This window comes from Vulpes vulpes, chromosome 1, assembly GCF_048418805.1.
Source record: "Vulpes vulpes isolate BD-2025 chromosome 1, VulVul3, whole genome shotgun sequence".
Classification (NCBI taxonomy): domain Eukaryota; kingdom Metazoa; phylum Chordata; class Mammalia; order Carnivora; family Canidae; genus Vulpes; species Vulpes vulpes.
Genome location: NC_132780.1, coordinates 22,966,027 through 22,985,908, shown reverse-complemented (window position 1 = coordinate 22,985,908; position 19,882 = coordinate 22,966,027). Strand labels below are relative to the sequence as shown.

General features: G+C 41.9%; 1 protein-coding gene and 1 long non-coding RNA gene across 2 annotated transcripts in view; both read left to right on the top strand.

The window, feature by feature from the left end:
* The window catches only part of LOC140599251 (uncharacterized), a 110,728-nt gene that overhangs the window by 81,107 nt on the left and 9,739 nt on the right, over positions 1 to 19,882 (top strand). The gene's annotated exons all lie outside the window — the stretch shown is intronic.
* C1H19orf18 (chromosome 1 C19orf18 homolog) lies at positions 7,833 to 19,124 on the top strand. The gene is made up of 7 exons (XM_072747860.1): positions 7,833 to 7,978; positions 9,190 to 9,231; positions 11,303 to 11,379; positions 12,239 to 12,412; positions 12,946 to 13,048; positions 17,854 to 18,020; positions 19,006 to 19,124. The coding sequence occupies exons 1-7, from the start codon at positions 7,833 to 7,835 to the stop codon at positions 19,122 to 19,124; spliced, it is 828 nt and encodes a 275-aa protein (XP_072603961.1).

The window sequence follows — 19,882 nt, the reverse complement described above, 5'->3', positions numbered from 1 at the left end:
GGATCATGTCAAGTTCCCTGTTTAGTGAGGAGCCTGCTTATGCTTCTCCCTCTCCCTCTCCACACTCATGATTTCTCTCTCACTCTGTCAAATAAATAAAAATTTTAAAAATCCTTATTTAAAAAGACTCTTCTAGCCACATACCACAAAGTGGGCTTTGTTTTTCTGAATTTCACTGTTCTTTTTTTTTTTAAATTTATTTATTAATGACAGACACACACAGATAAAGAGGCAGAGACACAGGCAGAGGGAGAAGCAGGCTCCCCACAGGGAGCCTGACGCAGGACTTGATCCCGGGTCTATAGGATCACACCCCGGGCCAAAGGCAGTGCTAAACTGCTGGGCCACCAGGGCTGCCCTAGCTGTTCTTTTTATATGTCCTTGACAGTTATGTACAGAGACAGTCAGTTATACCTATTCATGTCATTAATCCACCAGGGTGCTCTGCTCATCAGCTCTAGCACACTTCTTTGGAAACCAATCAAGCATCCCCACACAAATCCATCTTCTGATTCCATGCCTTTCTAAGCTTTTTTTTTTTTTTTAATTTTTATCCATTTATGATAGTCACAGAGAGAGAGAGAAAGGCAGAGACACAGGCGGAGGAAGAAGCAGGCTCCATGCACCGGGAGCCCGACGTGGGATTCGATCCCGGGTCTCCAGGATCGCGCCCTGGGCCAAAGGCAGGCGCCAAACCGCTGCGCCACCCAGGGATCCCCTTTCTAAGCTTTTAACACTTATTTCCCTCTTTTGTATTTTCCTGGTTTACCAAGGAGTAACTAACTCTTCTCACTTATTCTTTTAACACTTATTTCCCTCTTTTGTATTTTCCTGGTTTACCAAGGAGTAACTAACTCTTCTCACTTATGACTAAAAGAAGAAGGAGAAGAAAGAACTATAATATAGTAATAGTTCATTCCATGGATAGTCAAATCTGACAAAGGTTATAGTTCTTTCCAAGGTCAAATGCCTTCTTTTTTTTTTTTTTTTAAGATTTTATTTATTTTTTCATGAGAGACAGAGGCAGAGACATAGGCAGAGGGAGAAGCCAGCATGGGGAGCCTAATGCGGGACTCAATCCCAGGACCCTGGTATCACAGCCTACCCAAAGCCAGATGCTCAAACACTGAGTCACCCAGGTGCCCCAAGTTACTATGTTTCTGATTTTATCTTGAGTAGCCTTACACAGAAATGGTGTTACATCTGTAGTAAAAAGAAGGTAAACTATGATAGTAAATATAATAATATTAGACAAAAATATACAAATATAAAATTTTATAATATGTCATAGTATAGTAACAATTTTTGAGTGACATTCTGGAACATGTGCAAAACACTGTGGAAATTTATGTTTTTTTGTTTTTAAATACTTCATCCTTTTCATTTAAAGAGTTTCTCTTTTAGGATTTCTGTTATTCAAATGTTAGCACACAATGTTTGTTGTCCATATTTCTTAGGTTTTCTTCTATGTTTCCTAATTCCATTTCCTTTCTTATTTTTTTCTGGACATTTCCTCAATTTGCCCTTTCAGTTTGCTATTAGCTGATAATTTCTTTATTAGCTGTCCATTTTGCTATTTCCTCTACTGTGTCTTCATTTCAACAATTGTTTACATACCTAATATTTATACTTGGTTCCTTTTTTGTGTTAATATTCTCATTTCCTATTGCAATACCATACCTTACCTCTTTAAATATATTTAGTAGACTAACTTAAAATTTTGGTCCATCTGTTCTATTTCTGATGGAAGCTGTAACGCATTGTGTGTTTTCTCTTGAAATTATGTTCAGAAAATTGCTTATTACTTTCGCCAGTGTGTTTCCTTTGGGGTCACTGGCTGTTCTGTCGGTTGTTATGCATTCATGTGATGGGATCAGATTCTGGTTCCTATAAATAGTTCAGGATGAATGGATCCTAAGAGGGGAGGCTGAGTCTTCAGAAAGCTAGTCAATGACTCCTTACCTCATGAGAGAACTCCTTGGAATGTGATCCCAGAGCCATCCCAGAGCTTTGAGGAGGCAGGGTGGAGAAACACTTGCCTGAGATAATGTGGTCTGTGCCTGCTTCTCAGCTACTCATAAGCACAGGCTACTCCTTGCCTTGATTTTGCTCCACAGGAAGCCTGGACCAGAGGCTCGGTTACTGCAGCTGTGGGCACAGATACTGTTCCAATGCAAACAGGAAAGAAGCAAGAGCAAACTCCAGAAGTTCCTTTTGTTTGATTCTTACAGCTCAGCTATCTATCTCCTGCTCTAGTCATACAACCCAGCATACTCATTCAAAGCAGGTATCAATCTAGGTCTTTCTAGCATTTCTGATATTCCCTGATCTTTTGCCTCTTAAGTTATATCTGGATTTAATCTCATGTAGGTGCCTATAGGGCTTGTAGGGACCAGAATTGGAATTTCATTTGTGAAACTTTGAATAGATTGTCTTAACACGAAGTCTGTGGAAAGGTACTAGAGACCATACCTTTTACCTCCCCTTATTTTCTCAGCTTCTCCATAGGAGCAGCACACAGCACAGGCAAATCCAAGGCCAAGGGGTTCTATTTAAAATTGCAAAGCCTCAGGAGGCCTGGGTGAGCTCAGCAGTTGAGCGTCTGCCTTTGGCCCAGGGTGTGCATGATCCTGGAGTCCCAGGACTGAGTCCCACATCAGGCTCTCTGCATGGAGCCTGCTTCTCTCTCTGCCTATGTCTCTGCCTCTCTGTCTCTCATGAATAAATAAATAAAATTTAAAATAAAATAAAGTGGTAGAACCCTCTTATTCTTGATTCTCTTACCCTACTCTACTCTCCTGGTCTATATATTTGTAACCCCTACCAACTTTAAGCATGCAATATAACCAACTTGTTATGTCTCTTTTTATTGCCTTTATCACTCTTACTAGATACAAACTTCAACAAGACATGGTTTTTCACTTGTTCAGTGTTCGGTCTCCAGGACCTGGAACAGTGTCTAGCACACAGCAAGTTTTCAACAGATGTCTGTTGAACTAAAGGCCAAATCAGCATTAGGGTGATTCCCAAACTCAGACTCTGAACATCTTCCCATATTATTATGACAATGGAAGGGTCCTAACAGAGTCCAGGGAAGACAACCCAGGCCAAAGGGAAGAACCTTGGGGCATGGGATTTGTTAGAGCATACAGAGGTAATAATGGGTAAGACTGTTCTGGATTTTGAATAATTGGAAAAATAAAGCTTGAGGCTTAAGAACTTCCTTGGTGCTGTACTTGTTCTGGTTTATTTACTGGATGTTATCATTTTCCAGGGAGTAAACCAGCTGGACTGGGAGGTTGTGAGCTTATTCCTTTGGAACTTGGTGTAAACTGCCACATGGCTTAAGTGGACCTTCCAGTGCCTTAACACTGTCGGGAGGTGCTAAGACGTGTAATACATGTAAGGTAATGGTATAAATAGCTCAGTTACTCACAAACATCCTTGGGCATCTTCATTTTCAGTACATTGATATCAGAAACCATGCATGAAAGCCGCGTTTCTCTATCGGAAGGCTATTGTACAGGCTTTGGGAACCCTCAAGCAGCTTCAAGCAGGAAGGACAGAAGGCTTTTGTGTGTACAAAGACTTCTCTGGCCATTGTGTGGGTAATGGACTAACGGAGACAATGGCCTGATGGAAAGAGAAGCGTGGAGGTACGGAGGCTCCGGCCAAGGAGGTGCAGAGGTTGTGGAGAAGCGATGAACACTTCTGTCTGCTGATTCAGACAATGTTATACTTTCAGACAAGAGCCTTTTTTTTTTTTTTTTAAGATGTTATTTATTCAAGAGACACAGAGAGAGAGAGGCAGAGACAAAGACAGAGGGAGAAGCAGGCTGCCCTCAGGGAGCCCTACGCAGTACTCGATTCCCGGACCAGGATTATGCCCTGAGCCGAAGGCAGATGCTCAACCGCTGAGCCACCCAGGCGTCCTAGACAAGGTCCTGCAGACAAGGCCCACAAATAAACCACATCGTGGCGAAAGTACTGACGATCAAGAGAAGCGCCAGAGCAGCAAAGGACCAACTCTCAACCTGAAGCAAAACGCTAAGGCAACCAGAGGACCGCGGGGGCAGGGAGAGGCCGCAGGGGCCGGCCCCATCCTTGCAAGGAGGGCCGGGTGTTTCTTCCCAGTTAGTTCTGCCTCCGGGGAGCTGAAGATCGAGGGAGCCCGGAGCAGACAACCCCACCGCCTAATGCGCGTTTCCCTCATACCAGCGCCAGCAGCCAAATGGCATCGTTGAAGCCCTCGGCCTCGGCGCCGCTCCCGGAAACACGCCTGCCTTCACGCCTCGCGACTTTGCCCTCACTCTTCCCGCAGCCCCTCTACCAGGAGGGGAATTCAGGCGCCCACCCGCGTCCACCTCCCCACAGGCCACCCGCGGGCCGCAGATTTCGTTAACCTCGGAGACGCTGCCAGGCCGCACGGCCTTCTGGGACTTCCGCCAATACAGGCTGTGGAGACGCCGGGTCCGGGTCCGCTTCTGGGAAGCGCGCCGGGAGCCGCCCTCTTCCTTCTCCCCTAGGTCCGCTGCCTCCTGGGCAAGAGCTCTCTGCGGTTCTCTCCCAGCCCAGTGGGAGTGATCACGGGGTGGCGGGAAAATTCTCTGGCTGGTGGGCCGCGTTTAAAGTTGAGGGACGCCTGGGTCTCTCAGCGGTTGAGCGTCTGCCTTCCGCTCAGGGCGTGATCCCGGGTGCGGGATTGAGTCCCACATCGGGCTCCCTGTGAAAAGCCTGCTTCTCCCTCTACGTCTCTGCCTCTTTCTCTTTGTTTTAAATCAATCAATCAATCAATCAATCTATAAAAACAAAAACAGCTCCCAGATGGGCCCCTCGGCGTCCCTTCGAGGAGTAGCCTGGGGACAGTTTGCACATATTGGAACAATAGTTCTGCTTGTATACCAGCCGTACATAGGGCACATAAAGGGGGAATACTGTTTTGTAAACATACAAACATTTTAATGGTGAGGGGAAATGAAAAGAACGGAAATCTGTGGCAATAAATTTACATATATTTTCAAGAGCTATAAATGAAAATGTGAATGATTAAGAGATACAATCCAAGTGCTTCCTGCATGAGTAGACCCAGTAATGTAGAAATGTGAGTTTTCACTAATCTGCGGACTGAAGAACATCCAAACTAATTATCCAAAATAATAGCTTTAATTTTTATTTAAATATTTTATTTATTCATGATAGACATAGAGAGAGAGAGAGGCAGAGACACAGGCAGAGGGAGAAGCAGGCAACATGCCAGGAGCCTGACGTGGGACTCAATCCGGAGACTCCAGGATCTCACCCTGGGCCAAAGGCAGGTGCCAAACCACCGAGCCACCCAGGGATCCCCCAAAATAATAGCTTTCAAAAAGAAGTGAGCTATCAAGCCATGAAAAGACGTGGAAGAACCTCAAATACATATTAGTGAAAGAACCCAATCTGAAAATACTTCATACTATAGGATTCCAACTATATGACATTTTGGAAAATGCAAAATTATGGAAACAGTAAAAAGACTGGTGATTGCCAGGAAGAGAGTGGAGGGAGAGACGAACAGGTGGAGTAGGAAATATTTTTATTTTTTTATTTTTTTAAAGATTTATTTATTCATTTATGATAGACATAGAGAGAGAGAGGCAGAGACAAAGGAGGGGGGAGAAGCAGGCTCCATGCTGGGAGCCCGACATGGGACTCGATCCCCGGACTCCAGAATTGAGCCCTGGGTCAAAGGCAGGCGCTAAACCACTGAGCCACCCAGGGATCCCTATGAAAGATTTTTAGAGCAGTGCAGCTATTCTGTATGATACTACAGTTTGGATAAATGTAATGATATATTTCAACCCATGAATTATAGAATTATAACCCATAGAATTATAACCCATAGAATTATAGGTTCTCAAACCCATAGAATTATAACAAACCCATAGAATTATAACACCAGGAGTCAACTGCACCCCATGAGGGGCTGCACAGTGGGGTCACCTAGAGAGTGAGCTCAATGAAGCAGGTGGGGAGCAGAAGGTGAATATCCATGGGCAAGTACCTTTATTGGGGGCCAGGATGGAGTACATAAGAATAGGTGGGAGAGGATATCATTGATATATTTGAATATTGATAGGTCGTGTTGAGGGGAGAGCAAAGGGGAACCTGTAGCAGGGACCAGACTTATCACTTAGGTAACCTGGTCACCTGAGTGAGGTGCTCAGAGCCTGTTTGTGTGGATGTTGAGGCAACAGGAAAATATGAAGTTTCAAAATTTACGGTACAGTGAAGTAAGATGAAGGGGGTAAAAGGTACAAACTTCCAGTTATAAAATAAGTCATAGGGGTGTAATATACATCATAGTGACTAAAGTTAATATTATATTGTGTAATACTATAGTTGCTAAGAAAGTGGATCATAAAAATTCCCATCACAAGAAAGTGTTGCTCAAGAATCTCTCTCCCTCTTCCTCTGCCCCTCCCTCTCTAAAGTAAATAAATAAATCTTTAAAAAAGAAGAAAGGATAGTTGGCCTTTGTTGTACCCTGCAAGTGGAAACAGTTTCTAATCTGAGGGGGTTTTACAAGCATTGGAAGATCTAATCTGTTATTATGATTGGTAGAAGTGACTGGAAACCTACCTTGGAAGTTTTGAGAACTACTGGATGGACAAAGGACAAATAGAAGGGACAGCCTTCTTCTATGCTGTATCTTTTCAATCCCGTGTCTACATTTTGAGATGATTCCATTAATTTTATTTATTTATTTATTTAGTTAGTTAGTTAGTTAATTAGTTATAGATTTTATTTATTTATTCATGAGAGACACAGAGAGGCGGAGAGTAGGCAGAGGGAGAAGCAGGCTCCCTGCGAGGAGCCCAATGCGGGGCTGGATTCCAGGACCTGGGATCACGCCCTGAGCCAAAGGCAGATGCTCAACCACTGAGCCACCCAGGTGCCCCAATTAATCTCTTTTAAAGAAACTTCTGGAGGCAACCCCTGGGGTGTGGGCTTCTGAACAGTACCCTGACAGTGGAGGTTTACTGAATTGCTTTTTTGCAGTTACTCTTCCATTTTACAATAGGAACTAACATTCAGTGCCAACACTATGTTTGAGCTTTGCGTGGATTATATTATTTAAACATTATTATGGGGAACCTGGGTGGCTCAGTGATTGAGCATCTGTCTTTGGCTCAGGTCATGATCCCGGGATCTGGGATCGAGTCCCACATCAGTCTCCTTGCAGGGAGCCTGCTTCTCCCTCTGCCTGTGTCTCTGCCTCTCTCTGTGTGTGTGTGTGTGTGTCTCTCATGAATAAATAAAGAAAATCTTAAAAAAAAATTAACATTATTATAACCCTGTGAGGTAGGTGCTATTTCTTCCTCCTATTTTACACCTAAGGGAACGAAAGCTCAAAGAGGTTAAGTAACCTGATCAAGCAGAAATGTCTAGGAAGCCAGAAATTAGGACTAGAATTCAGGCATCTGAATACAGAGCCCTACTGTGTTCTCTATTTGCCTTTTATGTGTCTCACTGGATTATAATTAATCTTCATTGCCTCTTTACTAGTCTATACACTCACTGAGGGCTGGGCCCTGGCTTCATTCTTATCTGTATCCACAGATGAGCCTCCTCCCACACCCCATCCCATTAATCTCCCCATTGGCTGATGAGGTTCTGTACAGGAAATCCAGGTGGCAACGTGAGCTGACCTCACACTGGTAACTCCAAGTCAGAACCCAAACATTCCGTAGGGAACATTTTCTTAGTTCCTTAGATAAATAGAGGGCAGATACTGCACTATAGCTAAATATTTCCTTTCATCCATATGATAAAAGACTAACAGTTTTGGAGTGATGGACAAAGTTAAAAGTTCTTTCACCATTCTAGTTTTGTTTTTAATGGAATATCCACTTCTTTTATGCTTGCCTTATGGAGGTGAGTTCAAACCAGTTGAACTAGCAACAGACTTAATGAGTAGCTTCAACCATCATTTTTACTAGTTCATGGGAAATAAAAAGGGGTAATGACATTTCACTGCTATGAGTTTTCTTTTCAAGGCTACAAACAGCTACAAACATCTGCAAATGTCACTAAGCAGAAAGGACTTACTTCAAGACCCAGAGGTAAGTCATTATATTACTCATTTGGTGAAATGAGAACCAAAGTCTGGGGTCCTCCTATTTGCTATACCAATGTGTCTTTTTTTGTGTGAGTATTTGTTAGCATGGTCTATACAATAATATAATTAGATAAGCATTGCTTGGAAATTAATCCTATATTATTCTCTCTCTGTAAGCTGTGCTTTCTTTTAGGGGTGCCTGGGTGGCTCAGTGGTTGAGCGTCTGCCTTTGGCCCCGGGCGTGATCCTGGAGTCCCAGGATCGAGTCCCACATCGGGCTCCCTGCATGGAGCCTGCTTCTCCCTCTGCCTGTGTCCCTGCTTCTCTCTCTTTCTCTCTCTCTCTCTCTCTCTCTCATGAATAAATAAATCTTAAAAAAAAAAAAGAAATTGCCAGGCTTCTCTTTCATTTCACTTAGCACACACAGAAACTGAGACCGCATCAGGATCATTTGAATGTGTCTCTATGACTTTAATTGTAATTTGGGGCATGTTTTGGTGGCGGACCCATATGAATCCAGATACGGAGGCCTTGCAAGTGTAAAATGTTCTTTATAATCATCTGCCTTCTGTGACTCTGAGTCCTGAAACTCTGTGTGTCTAAAACAGAGAAACTGACCTTAACAGTTGGTGAGGTCAGGCCCCAACTCTTTGTGAAGATATGTGGTAGTTATAAACAACCTCTATTCTGTACAAGGGAAATGCTATCTGCACAATACAATAGCATCTAATTTCTGTAGGAGGAAAGGATACTGCCATGGGGCCCTCCCTGGCACTGGCTCTCTGACCTTTTGCCACAGACCCCTTCAAATCTGTGAGGTCCTCAACCAGCTCATGTGACTGCAAAAACAGACCAGAAGCCAAATGCATTATGTTCTTACACTCTGTATTCATAAAAGTATACACTAGATGCAAACAAAAGAAATTGCAAATTAAGTCACATATTTCAATGAGGCATTGTAATAAATTTATTAACAGCATTTACCATCTTAGCTATTAGGTCCCCTTGTCTAATACCAAGTTATTTCTTTATTTTCCTAAATCTATCTTAAACTTGTCTCTTCTCTCTGATTCCTTTGAATGGCCTTCTAGCTCCGAGATCTACTATGCCCAACCAATTCCCAAGGCATCATGGTAAGTCAAGGGATCTGGGAGGGTGGTGGGGATTCAGGGACATTCCCAAAGCTGTTGTGGTGTATGGCTCCAGAGGACACCCCCACAGTGCTCATCACTAATTTGTACAGCCCTTTATGCAAATTAGAAAAAGGAGTCCCCCTGGATGGTTGATTCAGGCATGATGCCACTCAGAGCAGATTAGGAAATAGCACATGTCAAAGAATCAGGAAATACAGAGAATCTTAAAAACACAATTAATACATCCAGCAATCCTGGACACATTATTGATTTTTTTAAAGCTTAGCTATGAATATTTCACTTGCCTGTTCACCCCCATACTGCCAAAGCCAAGAGACCTGGGGTTCTAATCTTTACCTTGAAACCAACTTGTGCTGTGAGCTTCCACTAGAGAGACCTCCGAGGTGCCTGAGCTTTGGGTTCCAAGTGCAGGTTCCAATATGGAGATAGAGGGCAGAATTGTTTTAGATTATTGAAGACTCAGTTTTCTCTGTAATTCTTAGTGCTTGGTTATATGGAAAGAAGCTTAATTTATAATAAAGATAATATTCATTCCAGTTTTCAGCTATCATGTTAAAAGTGGACAGAATATTTCATTAAAAAACTGGCAAAGGAGTTGGGAAATATAATCTCTCTCTCTCTCTCTCTCTCTCTCTCTCTTTAAGTAGGCTTCATGCCCAGTGTGGAGCCCAATGTGGGGCTTGAACTCATGACCCTGAGATCAAGACCTGAGCAAAATCAAGAGTCAGATGCTTAGCCAACTGAGACACCCAGGCGCCCCTAATCTAACATTTTTTTTAATTGAAGTATAATTAACATAGTATCCTGTTAGTTTCAAGTGTATATAATCTCATATCTGGTGTGTAGGCTAGGAACAAGTGCAACTTCTATAAAGGGCCATTGACTATTCTTAAAATAAAAAAGAATGTATATACTTTTTGGCCCAGAGTATTGAAATATACCTGAGATTTATTTTTAATCAGATATGATAAGACATAGAGATGTGGAAATTATTGTTCATGAAGGAAGAACATTATACTCACAGATTTCTAGAAGCAGGAAGCAGAGGGATGAGAGGGAAGAGCATGGCCCAGAGTCTTTATTGGTGTTTTCAAGGGAAGGAATGGGTGACGTGGGTAGGTACACTGAGTAGTGGAGAGTTGGAATGATTTTGGTGGGCTCTGGGCTATAGGAGTGGTTTCTAGTTGTCCAGCACCTGGCCCTGGGATAATTTAGGGCAGGGAGAACATTGGCTTCGTGCGTGAGAGGTAGTTAGGAGTGTGGGCTCTGGATTGGATGGTTTAGATCAAAGGCATGCTCATAGGGGAGTTGTTTGAGATTTGTAGGAAATAGCCCTGGGAGGGACAGTCTGTCCAGGATCAAAGCCTCAAATACCAAAGTTTCAAAAATATAGAAAATAGGAAACCTGACTGGCTCAGTCAGTGGAGTGTGCAACTTTGGTCTCAAGTAACTCATATGTTGGGTGTAGAGATTACTTAAAAACAAAATAACTTAAAAATACAGAAAATAAGAAAATATAGTCAATATACACAGAAGTTTCATTTCTAGGAGATTTTATTAAAAAGTGTTTCTCAGGGTGCCTGGATGGTGCAGTTAGTTAATTATTTGACTCTTGATTTCAGCTCAGGTCATGATCTCAGGATCATGAGATTGAGTCCTTCTTTGGGCTCTGCGCCCAGTAGGGATTCTGCTAGAGATTTTCTCTCCCTCTGCCCCTTCCCCCATGCCCACTCTCTCAGATAAATGAATAAATCTTTTTTAAAAATATGTTTCTCATTTCTCTAACCCACTTATTCTCCTTTTCTTTTTTTTTATTTTTTAAATTTTTATTTATTTATGATAGTCACACAGAGAGAGAGAGAGAGAGGCACAGAGACATAGGCAGAGGGAGAAGCAGGCTCCATGCACCAGGAGCCCGATGTGGGATTCAATCCCGGGTCTCCAGGATTGCACCCTGGGCCAAAGGCAGGGGCTAAACCGCTGTGCCACCCAGGGTTCCCTTATTCTCCTTTTCTTCATAATGACTTTCACATCTATTTTTCTTGTTCAGCACAACCCCCAACATGTTTACCTTACTCTCACCCTTGTTTCTTCCATCACTGGCAACATACGAGCTGTCAAAAGAGAGTATCTGCATCTCCCTTCCCCCATCTACCTGCAATTGCACCCTTGTTCTCTGCCTTCCTTCCTTTCCAGGGCAAGGATGGCCCCAGCCAGTGAGCCAGTATCCATCTCTGCCAACTCACAGGTGCTACTGGCAATTCTCTCCCCATTTCCTGTAGTATCACAACTTAGAGTATCACTCCCATTCTCCTATGAATGTACTGTCAATTCTCTCATCTTAGAAAGCAAAACCCATCTCTTGATCCCATAAGCTCTTCTGGAATATGCCCTGACCGCTCCCCCGCAACACCAAATTCCTCAAGAGTTTCTAAAACTACTGTCTTCAATTCCTTTCCTCCTGTCCTCTGTTGAACTGTTAAAGTCACTAGGGCAACTCCACCACACACCACATTGTTAGCACTGCCTGAGTCTTCTTCCACTGACCTTCCCAGGGTCAAACCCAGAGGCCATATTGATATCATCTGTAACTCATTTTTTCTCTCTGCCCTAGTATTTCATTGGGAAAACCTGAAAGCACATAGGAGAGTAGAAAAAAATCATAGAGTGAACACCCACATTCTCCACGCCTGTGGTCTACAATTATGCATTTTACACCACTAGCCTTTTCATAGCCCAGGTTCTTTTCATCATGCTCACCTGACCCTCATTGATGGGTGAACTTCAGGGAAGTTTTTAGTTTAGTTGCAGAACTCCTTCTGCACCAGAGAGAAGGAGGGCCAAGTGCAGGACAAAGATCACCTCAATGTGTCAGATTTTACAAGTGGCTGAATAATGTACTTACTTTGCCAGTTGTTCTTTCATTTAAAATTAAAATTAAATGATATGAATGATAACTCTCTGGTCATTTTTTTTTTAATTTCAGGTACTGGGAAGGGTGATACACCTAGCCCTATAAAGAACAACCAGAGTTTTAAGGCACATTCGACACCCCTGAACACCGACACCTGGAATGCAGGTTCCTGGAATGGCATTCTTGATTTCTCTCTAACACCCTTTCAGCACAGCACTGCACACCCTGAGACCATCAATGCAACATGTGAATTGTCAAACTAAAGCCACTCTCCAGGGTGCCTGGATGGCTCAGTGGTTGAGCGGCTGCCTTTGGCTCAGGTTGTGATCCTGGGGACCTGGGATCAAGCCCTGCATCAGGCTCCCCGGGGAGCCTGTTTCTCCCTCTGCCTATGTCTCTGCCCCTCTCTGTGTCTCTCATGAATAAATAAATAAAAGTTTTTTTAAAAACCACTCTCCCTTCAGCTACAGAGATGGCAGGTGCTGCTATACAGAGCCAGAGATCCTGTGTCTCTACAGAGTGAAAAAGGGCTTTGACAAAGGACAAGAGGCAGAGGAAGCAAAGGGAGTTAGAGATTACATGGGAATTCTAAATATATCTGTTCACACGGGCTGTGCAATCTAGCCTCCATATTTTTAAAAATCAAGGATGCTATCTTTTATGGTACTTCTGATTTTGTCTCCCATCCCCTTTTGGAATAACAATATGATTAACAAATCTATTGACTGATAGACACAAGTGAAATGAAATTTTATGAGAACTTTTCTTTCCATTTTCAGCACTGATTCCACACAGATCTGCTCTTGTTCAAGTAATTGTAATTGCGTGCGTAGCCTTCAGCATTGCCCTGATATGTGGAATTACTATTTCCTATGTGATATAGTAAGTATATACTAAGTATCATTTACCATCCTCAAGTAAGACATAACAAACTAACTAGATTATTATTTAGTATCAACAATGGTAATGATGATTCTTATAATCACTAAATTTTTATAGTCTTTCTTTTTTTTAAAATTTTTATTTACTTATGATAGTCACAGAGAGAGAGAGAGGCAGAGACACAGGCAGAGGGAGAAGCAGGCTCCATGCACCAGGAGCCCGATGTGGGATTCGATCCCGGGTCTCCAGGATCGCGCCCTGGGCCAAAGGCAGGCGCCAAACCGCAGCGCCACCCAGGGATCCCTTTATAGTCTTTCTAAATTTCCACACCAGCGTTTTTCAGAATATGGACCATACTCATGTTGGGTCATAATATAAATTTAAAAAAATAAATAGGACAGAATACAACTTAGTAGGATAGAAAATATTAGAAAGCATTACATGTATTAATGTAAATGCTGATTTTTAACTTTTCAGACAGACAAATACACAGTTATGAGGCAAAATGTATTTCCTATTGTGGACCATGGTCAGAATGTTTGAAAGCCACTGTCTAATATGCTTCCATCCTTCCAAAAGGTGATGTTCTAAAGTGAGCTTGTTACTTTGACAGGAATCTAAGGCAAAGCAGAAAAATTGTGACTGCTCTCTTTTCAGTAGACATTTGTTATTATCTGGGAAAACAGTAGCATTTGGGGAAGATACTTCATTTTGTTTGCACAAATAAAGTTTGTGGTCAAGCTCTTTCAAATGATGTGATCATTTAGAGTTAGTATTAGACAAAATGCAGACTCTGAATTTATGCTATTCTGACCATAATGATATACTGATTCCTTCTCCAAGATTCAGTGCCAGGATTCTGTTATATCCCATCAGAAACAGCGTGCGGAAGTAATACATTATTTGATCTATTGGAATTGAGCATGAACACAAGGAATATGTTGGCATGTATGGGGTAATTTTTAAGATACTCATTTTAGGACCACCTTTGAGTATGTCCTATAAAGGCAAATAAAATTAAAGGTAAAATTGAAGACATTTTACAAATGAGAGGGTGTAACCAGCGTGTTTAGTTCTGAGATATATAACATGGTGATCTTTCACTCTATTTATGTAGCTGCATTTTCAGTTTATTTTCATTAGTATAGACAATGATGTTAATATTGAGAGAGTTTTCTAATATAATTCACTAAAACATCCTCTGGGACTTGCAATGCCCAATTATGTTGCTGAGCTAATGTCAACTCTCAACAGCTTTTATATTTGTGTTATTCATAGGGCCACATCAAGCTATTTTAGAGCATGAGGCAAAAGGAAAAATATATCCCCCAAAGTACATGATTCAATGTAATTTCTAGTGCTTAATTTTTTCCAGGAATAGATTTTTTAAGAGTTTTCAATTTATTTATTCATGAGGGACCCAGAGAGAGAGAGAGAGAGAGAGAGGCAGAGACACAGGTAGAAGGAGAAGCAGGCTCCATGTAGGGAGCCCGACGTGGGACTCGATCCCAGGTCTCCAGGATCACGCCCTGCGCTGAAGGCGGAGCCACCCAGGCTGCCCCAGGAATAGATTTTGAAAATACTATTGTTGTATTGTTGTACAACCGGTAGTGCAGCGGTTTAGTGCCGCCTGCAGCCCAGGGTGTGATCCTGGAGACCTGGGATTGAGTCCCATGTCGGGCTCCCCGCACGGAGCCTGCTTATCCCTCTGCCTGTGTCTTTGTCTCTCTCTCTTTCTGTGTGTCTCTCATGAATAAATAAATAAAATTTTAAAAAAAGAAAGAAAATACTATTGGTAAGTTTGCTTTCATTTAAACCAGGAAAGTAAAATAATAATAAATTCTGTTTCTGGTATAGATAAAATATTTAAACTTAAGGTGAATTTTGATATACTACTTTTCAAATTGGTAATACATTATCAACTTCTTTAATGTTTTGGAAAAAAATAACTACTTAAAAATACATAAAAAATATGGGGCACCTGGGTGGCACAGTCGGTTGGTTGGGTGTTGGTTTTGGCTGGGGTCATAATCTCAGGGTTGGTGGATCAAGCCCCACCTGGAGCTTCACACTCAGCCAGAGTCAGCTTGGGACTCTCCTTCCCTTTCCCTCTGCCCCTCCAGAGCCCACCCCATCTCTGAAATAAATAAATAAATCTTAAACAAATTGTATTTTTTAGATTTTATTTATTTATTCATGAGAGACACACAGAGAGAGGCAGAGACATAGGCAGAGGGAAAAGCAGGCTCCCTGTGGCAAGCCTCATGTGGAACTCAATCCCAGGACCCCAGAATCACAGCCTGAGCCAAAGGCAGATGATCAACAACTGAGCCACCCAAGCACCCCTTTAAACAAATTTTTAAAAGGATTCTGTTTATTTATTTGAGAGAGAGAGCAAGAGAGAGCAGGAGTAGGGAGAAGCAGGGGAGGGGCAGACCCAGAAGGAGAAATAGACTCCCCACTGAGTAGGGAAACTGACCCTGGCTCAACCCTAAGACCCTGGGATCATGACCTGAAATGAAGGCAGATGCTTAAGCAAGTGAAGGACCCATCCAACCCTAAGTAAATAAATCTAAAAAATTACATAAGAGACCCCTGGGTGGCTCAGTGATTGAGCATCTGCCTTTGGCTCAGGGCAGGATCCCCATCTGGGGATTGAGTCCCACATCAGGCTTCCTGCAAGGAGCCTGCTTTTCCCTCTATGTCTCTGCCTCTCTCTTTCATGAATAAATAAAATCTTTAAAAAATACATAAAAACATATATAAGGGGCTCACCTTTTTCTTTTGACCCAGGTTCCCATATGGTTCATCATAGCACTATTGGATCCTATGTTTATTTGAAATTTTGATATTGGTTTATCACAGACTTTTTTCATTCATTTCAATTTAAGGTATTGAGCTACAATATTTACCATCATTACTGAGTTGTTTTTTTCTTTTTTTGGCACATCTTGCAATTGTAATAAAGACATTGGGACAAGACCAGGATTTGGTTAATTACTCTTTTTTTAAAGATTTTATTTATTTATTTTATTTATTTATTCATGAGAGAGACAGAGAGAGAGAGAGAGAGAGAGAGAGAGATGCAGAGACACAGGCAGAGGGAAAAGCAGGCTCCATGCAGGGAGCCTGACGTGGGACTCGATCCCAGGACTCCAGAATCATGCCCTGGGCCAAAGGCAGGCGCTAAACCACTGAGCCAGCTGGGCTGCCCTATTCTTTTTTTTCTTTTTTAAGATTTTATTTATTTATTTATTTATTTATTCATTCATTGGAGACACACAGAGAGAGAGGCAGAGAAAGAAGCAGGCTCCATGCAGGTAGCCCAATGTGGGACTTGATCCTGGGACCCCAGGATCACAGCCTGAGCTGGAAGGCAGATGCTTAACCGCTAAGCCACCTAGGCGTCCCTTGGGTAATTATTCTTTTTTTTTTAATTTTTTAAAAAATTTATTTATGATAGTCACACAGAGAGAGAGAGAGGCAGAGACACAAGCAGAGGGAGAAGTAGCCTCCATGCACCAGGAGCCCGACGTGGGATTCGATCCCGGGTCTCCAGGATGGCGCCCTGGGCCAAAGGCAGGCGCTAAACCGCTGCACCACCCAGGGATCCCCGGGTAACTATTCTTAATGATGTTTAGGATCAGCCTAGTTCTTCCTAATTACATACATCAAACAGAATTAGGAAGGTATAAAAAAAAAAAAAAAGGAAGGTATGTATGTTAGGAAAAAGGAAAGCATTCTATTACCCCTTTTCACATAGCTGCTTGAAAATCCACTTCCAGGGCTTAATCTGGGGTGGGGTGAGCAAGGCACCTACCTCAGGTACAAAATTTAAGAGGGTGCCAAAAAACTCAGTCATCAAGATGAATAGTATTTTATTTTATTTTAAAGATTTTATTTATTTATTTGATAGAGAGCACAACCAAGGGGAGCAACAGAGGGAGAGGAAGAAGCTGGCTTCCCACGGAGCAGGGAGCCCAATGTGGGGCATGATCCTAGGAACTGGAATCATGACCTAAGCTGAAGGCAGATGCCTAACCAACTGGGCCACCCAGGTGCCCCAAAATGAATAATATTTGAAGGCAATATTTTATAAAATCTAAATTTATTTCACAAAATATCCACAATGAACAAAATAACAACATTTTAAATACAGGATCAGTAACAGTGCCAGGTCAAGCTATTTCAGAGGGTGAGCAAAAGGAAAAATCAGTAATACCTAGATGGACTTTATTTAAAATGTTGATATTTTGTTCATCATGGATTTCTTGGCATTCATTTTTCTTTTGTAAAATATTGCATTAAGATATTATTTAGCCTAGGGATCCCTGGGTGGCTTGGCGGTTTGGCACCTGCATTTGGCCCAGAGTGCGATCCTGGAGTCCCGGAATCGAGTCCCGCATCGGGCTCCCGGCATGGAGCCTGCTTCTCCCTCTGCCTGTGTCTCTGCAACCCCCCCCCGCCCGCTCTGTGTGTGTGTGTGTTTATCATGAATAAATAAATAAATCTTTTTAAAAAAGATATTATTTAGCCTAAAAAGAAGACATTATTATATTCTTATATTATTTTGTGCCCTCCATGAGTTCCTTATTCCCCTCATCTAATGCTGGTCCTGAGCCACATTGGGCATCCTTGCCCATCTTCTTCCTATCAGTGCACACCAGAGCCCAATCTGCTTCTGCCTCCCTCCCCTGACTACCACCATGTACCAGTGACTTGTTTCCAGTTGAAGATCACAGGATTAAGATGTAATGATTTACCGTGAAAATTGTGCTCTTAAATTCATCCACATTATTCTCCAGTCGGCTGGTCCAGGCTGAGGAAAGACAGCAACTGGTGTGGCTTTATAACAATGTCAGGATACCATTTCTGGGAGATGAGGACGAGGTCTCTGAGGATGAGAGCCAGGATGAGTCCACCTACCTACTTCCAGAGAATGAGAAAGAGCTGGAAAAGTTCATTCACTCAGGTAATTAACCCACCAGTTTATCATGTCAGATGCAGAGTCACGTGAAAACTGAGCTGGACTTGATGGTTTGTTTTTCAAAGACAAAGCTAGGAGGGATTTAATGGAGTTTGGGGTAATAAAAGCAAATGTTTACAGTCAGACCTACAGAAATGAACTGTTTTCATCACATTACACAGAGAGCAAACAGCCATGGGTTGCTTGGTCCCTTTTGTGAGGTAATTCCAAGGACCAGAAGCAGAGTTCAGGGGACAAAACTTTCCCCAGACTACACATTTCCCTTTAACACACTTTACAGTGTGGTGTTATTCCTGAGTCTAGAACACAGACAGGTGTCTCTCTGTCACAGTTGGCCTCCCTCTGATGTGGGAACAGGATCCAGGCCCAGAAAACAGACCCTTGTGTGAGAGATGCTCACCACGCCTGCAAGTTTTTGTGAGGAGAAGGCAGGATGTGTGTTCATAGACACCTGATTTTATAGAAGTTCTGAGATTCTTGGATTCTCAATTTAAAAAATTCTACAGCAAAAATATGTAGAGTGTGGTGTCTGATTCAACCATAGAGGCATCCCTGGTATGGATCTAAAATTACACACAAGTAAAATCATGATATTTGCCTTTCTCTGACTGACTTACTTCACTTAGCATAATACTCTAGCTCCATCCATGACATTGCAAATGGCAATATTTCATTTCCTTTTATGGCTGAGTAATATTCTATTGTTTATATATACCACATCTTTATCCATTCGTCAGCTGACATTTTTTTTAACTGGTGTATTTATAAAGCCTGTATATAAGAAGTGGGAAAATAATTTCATTTTTTTGAGGGAAAATAATTTTAAAATTCAATTTCCACCATCCTTTTCAGACAAATAACATTCATTATATCTTGAAAATTCTATTTATACCTTATTTTTCCAAGTTTTCCCCTCATATCTTTTGTCTTTATTCCTAAGTATCTCAATAACATTATGTCTACATTTTAGTTATTAGATCCAAAAGAAGAAAGCGTATGGAAAACAAGAGATTGAAGAATGAACAAATGTTCATACAGGATACAAAACTGAACAATTCTCTGCACAGTGTATTCTCAGAGAATCTATGAGAGCAAATGAAAGAAATGCAGAACGTGGTAGCCAGTATGGAGCCAACAGTCACAGGGACAACCCACAACTGGGGACCTGAGAATGACTTACTCCTGGAAAGCTCTGTTCAGAGCACTCTAAAGAAGAAAACTGGAAGTATATAACAGAAAATAAATCCATATGTACAAAAAATCTTGCTTTTTCACTCTTATAGTTCATTTTATAACTATAACTTAATTGGAAAGGAGAAAAATCCAACTTCATGAGTACGAAAGAGAAACTGCCAGGATTTTCTTCTCTTTTCTTTTTTAAGATTTTATTTATTTATTCATGAGAGACACACAGAGAGAGGCAGAGACCTAGGCAGAGGGAGAAACAGGTTCCTGTGGGTAGCCCGATGCAGGACTCGATCCCAGAACCCTGGGATAACGACCTTAGCCAAAGGCAGATGCTCAACCACTGAGCCACCTAGGTGTCCCTATTAATGTTTTTAGGATATTCTTTTCTTGCTCCCTAACCAGAAGCACAAATAATTTATTTGGGCCATCTGGCAGACCAAACTAAGAAATCACTCTCATGATACAAAACTTTTCCAGGGATATTATCTATCAATTCCAGTAAATTGTTGCCATTTTACTCACATGGAGACAGAGAATATCAAAATAGTTATGGCAGTGTATTAAGTTACAATCATCCCTGTTTATTGTTTAAATATTTTATTTATTTATTCATGAGAGACACACAAAGAGAGAGAGAGGCAGAGACATAGGCAGAGGGA

What these genes read in the sequence shown, in the direction of transcription:
- C1H19orf18 (XM_072747860.1), top strand. Translation starts at nt 7,833, where the DNA reads ATGGACAAAGTTAAAAGTTCTTTCACCATTCTAGTTTTGTTTTTAATG. An exon ending in CCAATTCCCAAGGCATCATG is followed by an intron (nt 9,232 to 11,302) that starts GTAAGTCAAGGG and finishes TTTCTTGTTCAG; the next exon opens with CACAACCCCCAACATGTTTA. An exon ending in ATACGAGCTGTCAAAAGAGA is followed by an intron (nt 11,380 to 12,238) that starts GTATCTGCATCT and finishes TTTTAATTTCAG; the next exon opens with GTACTGGGAAGGGTGATACA.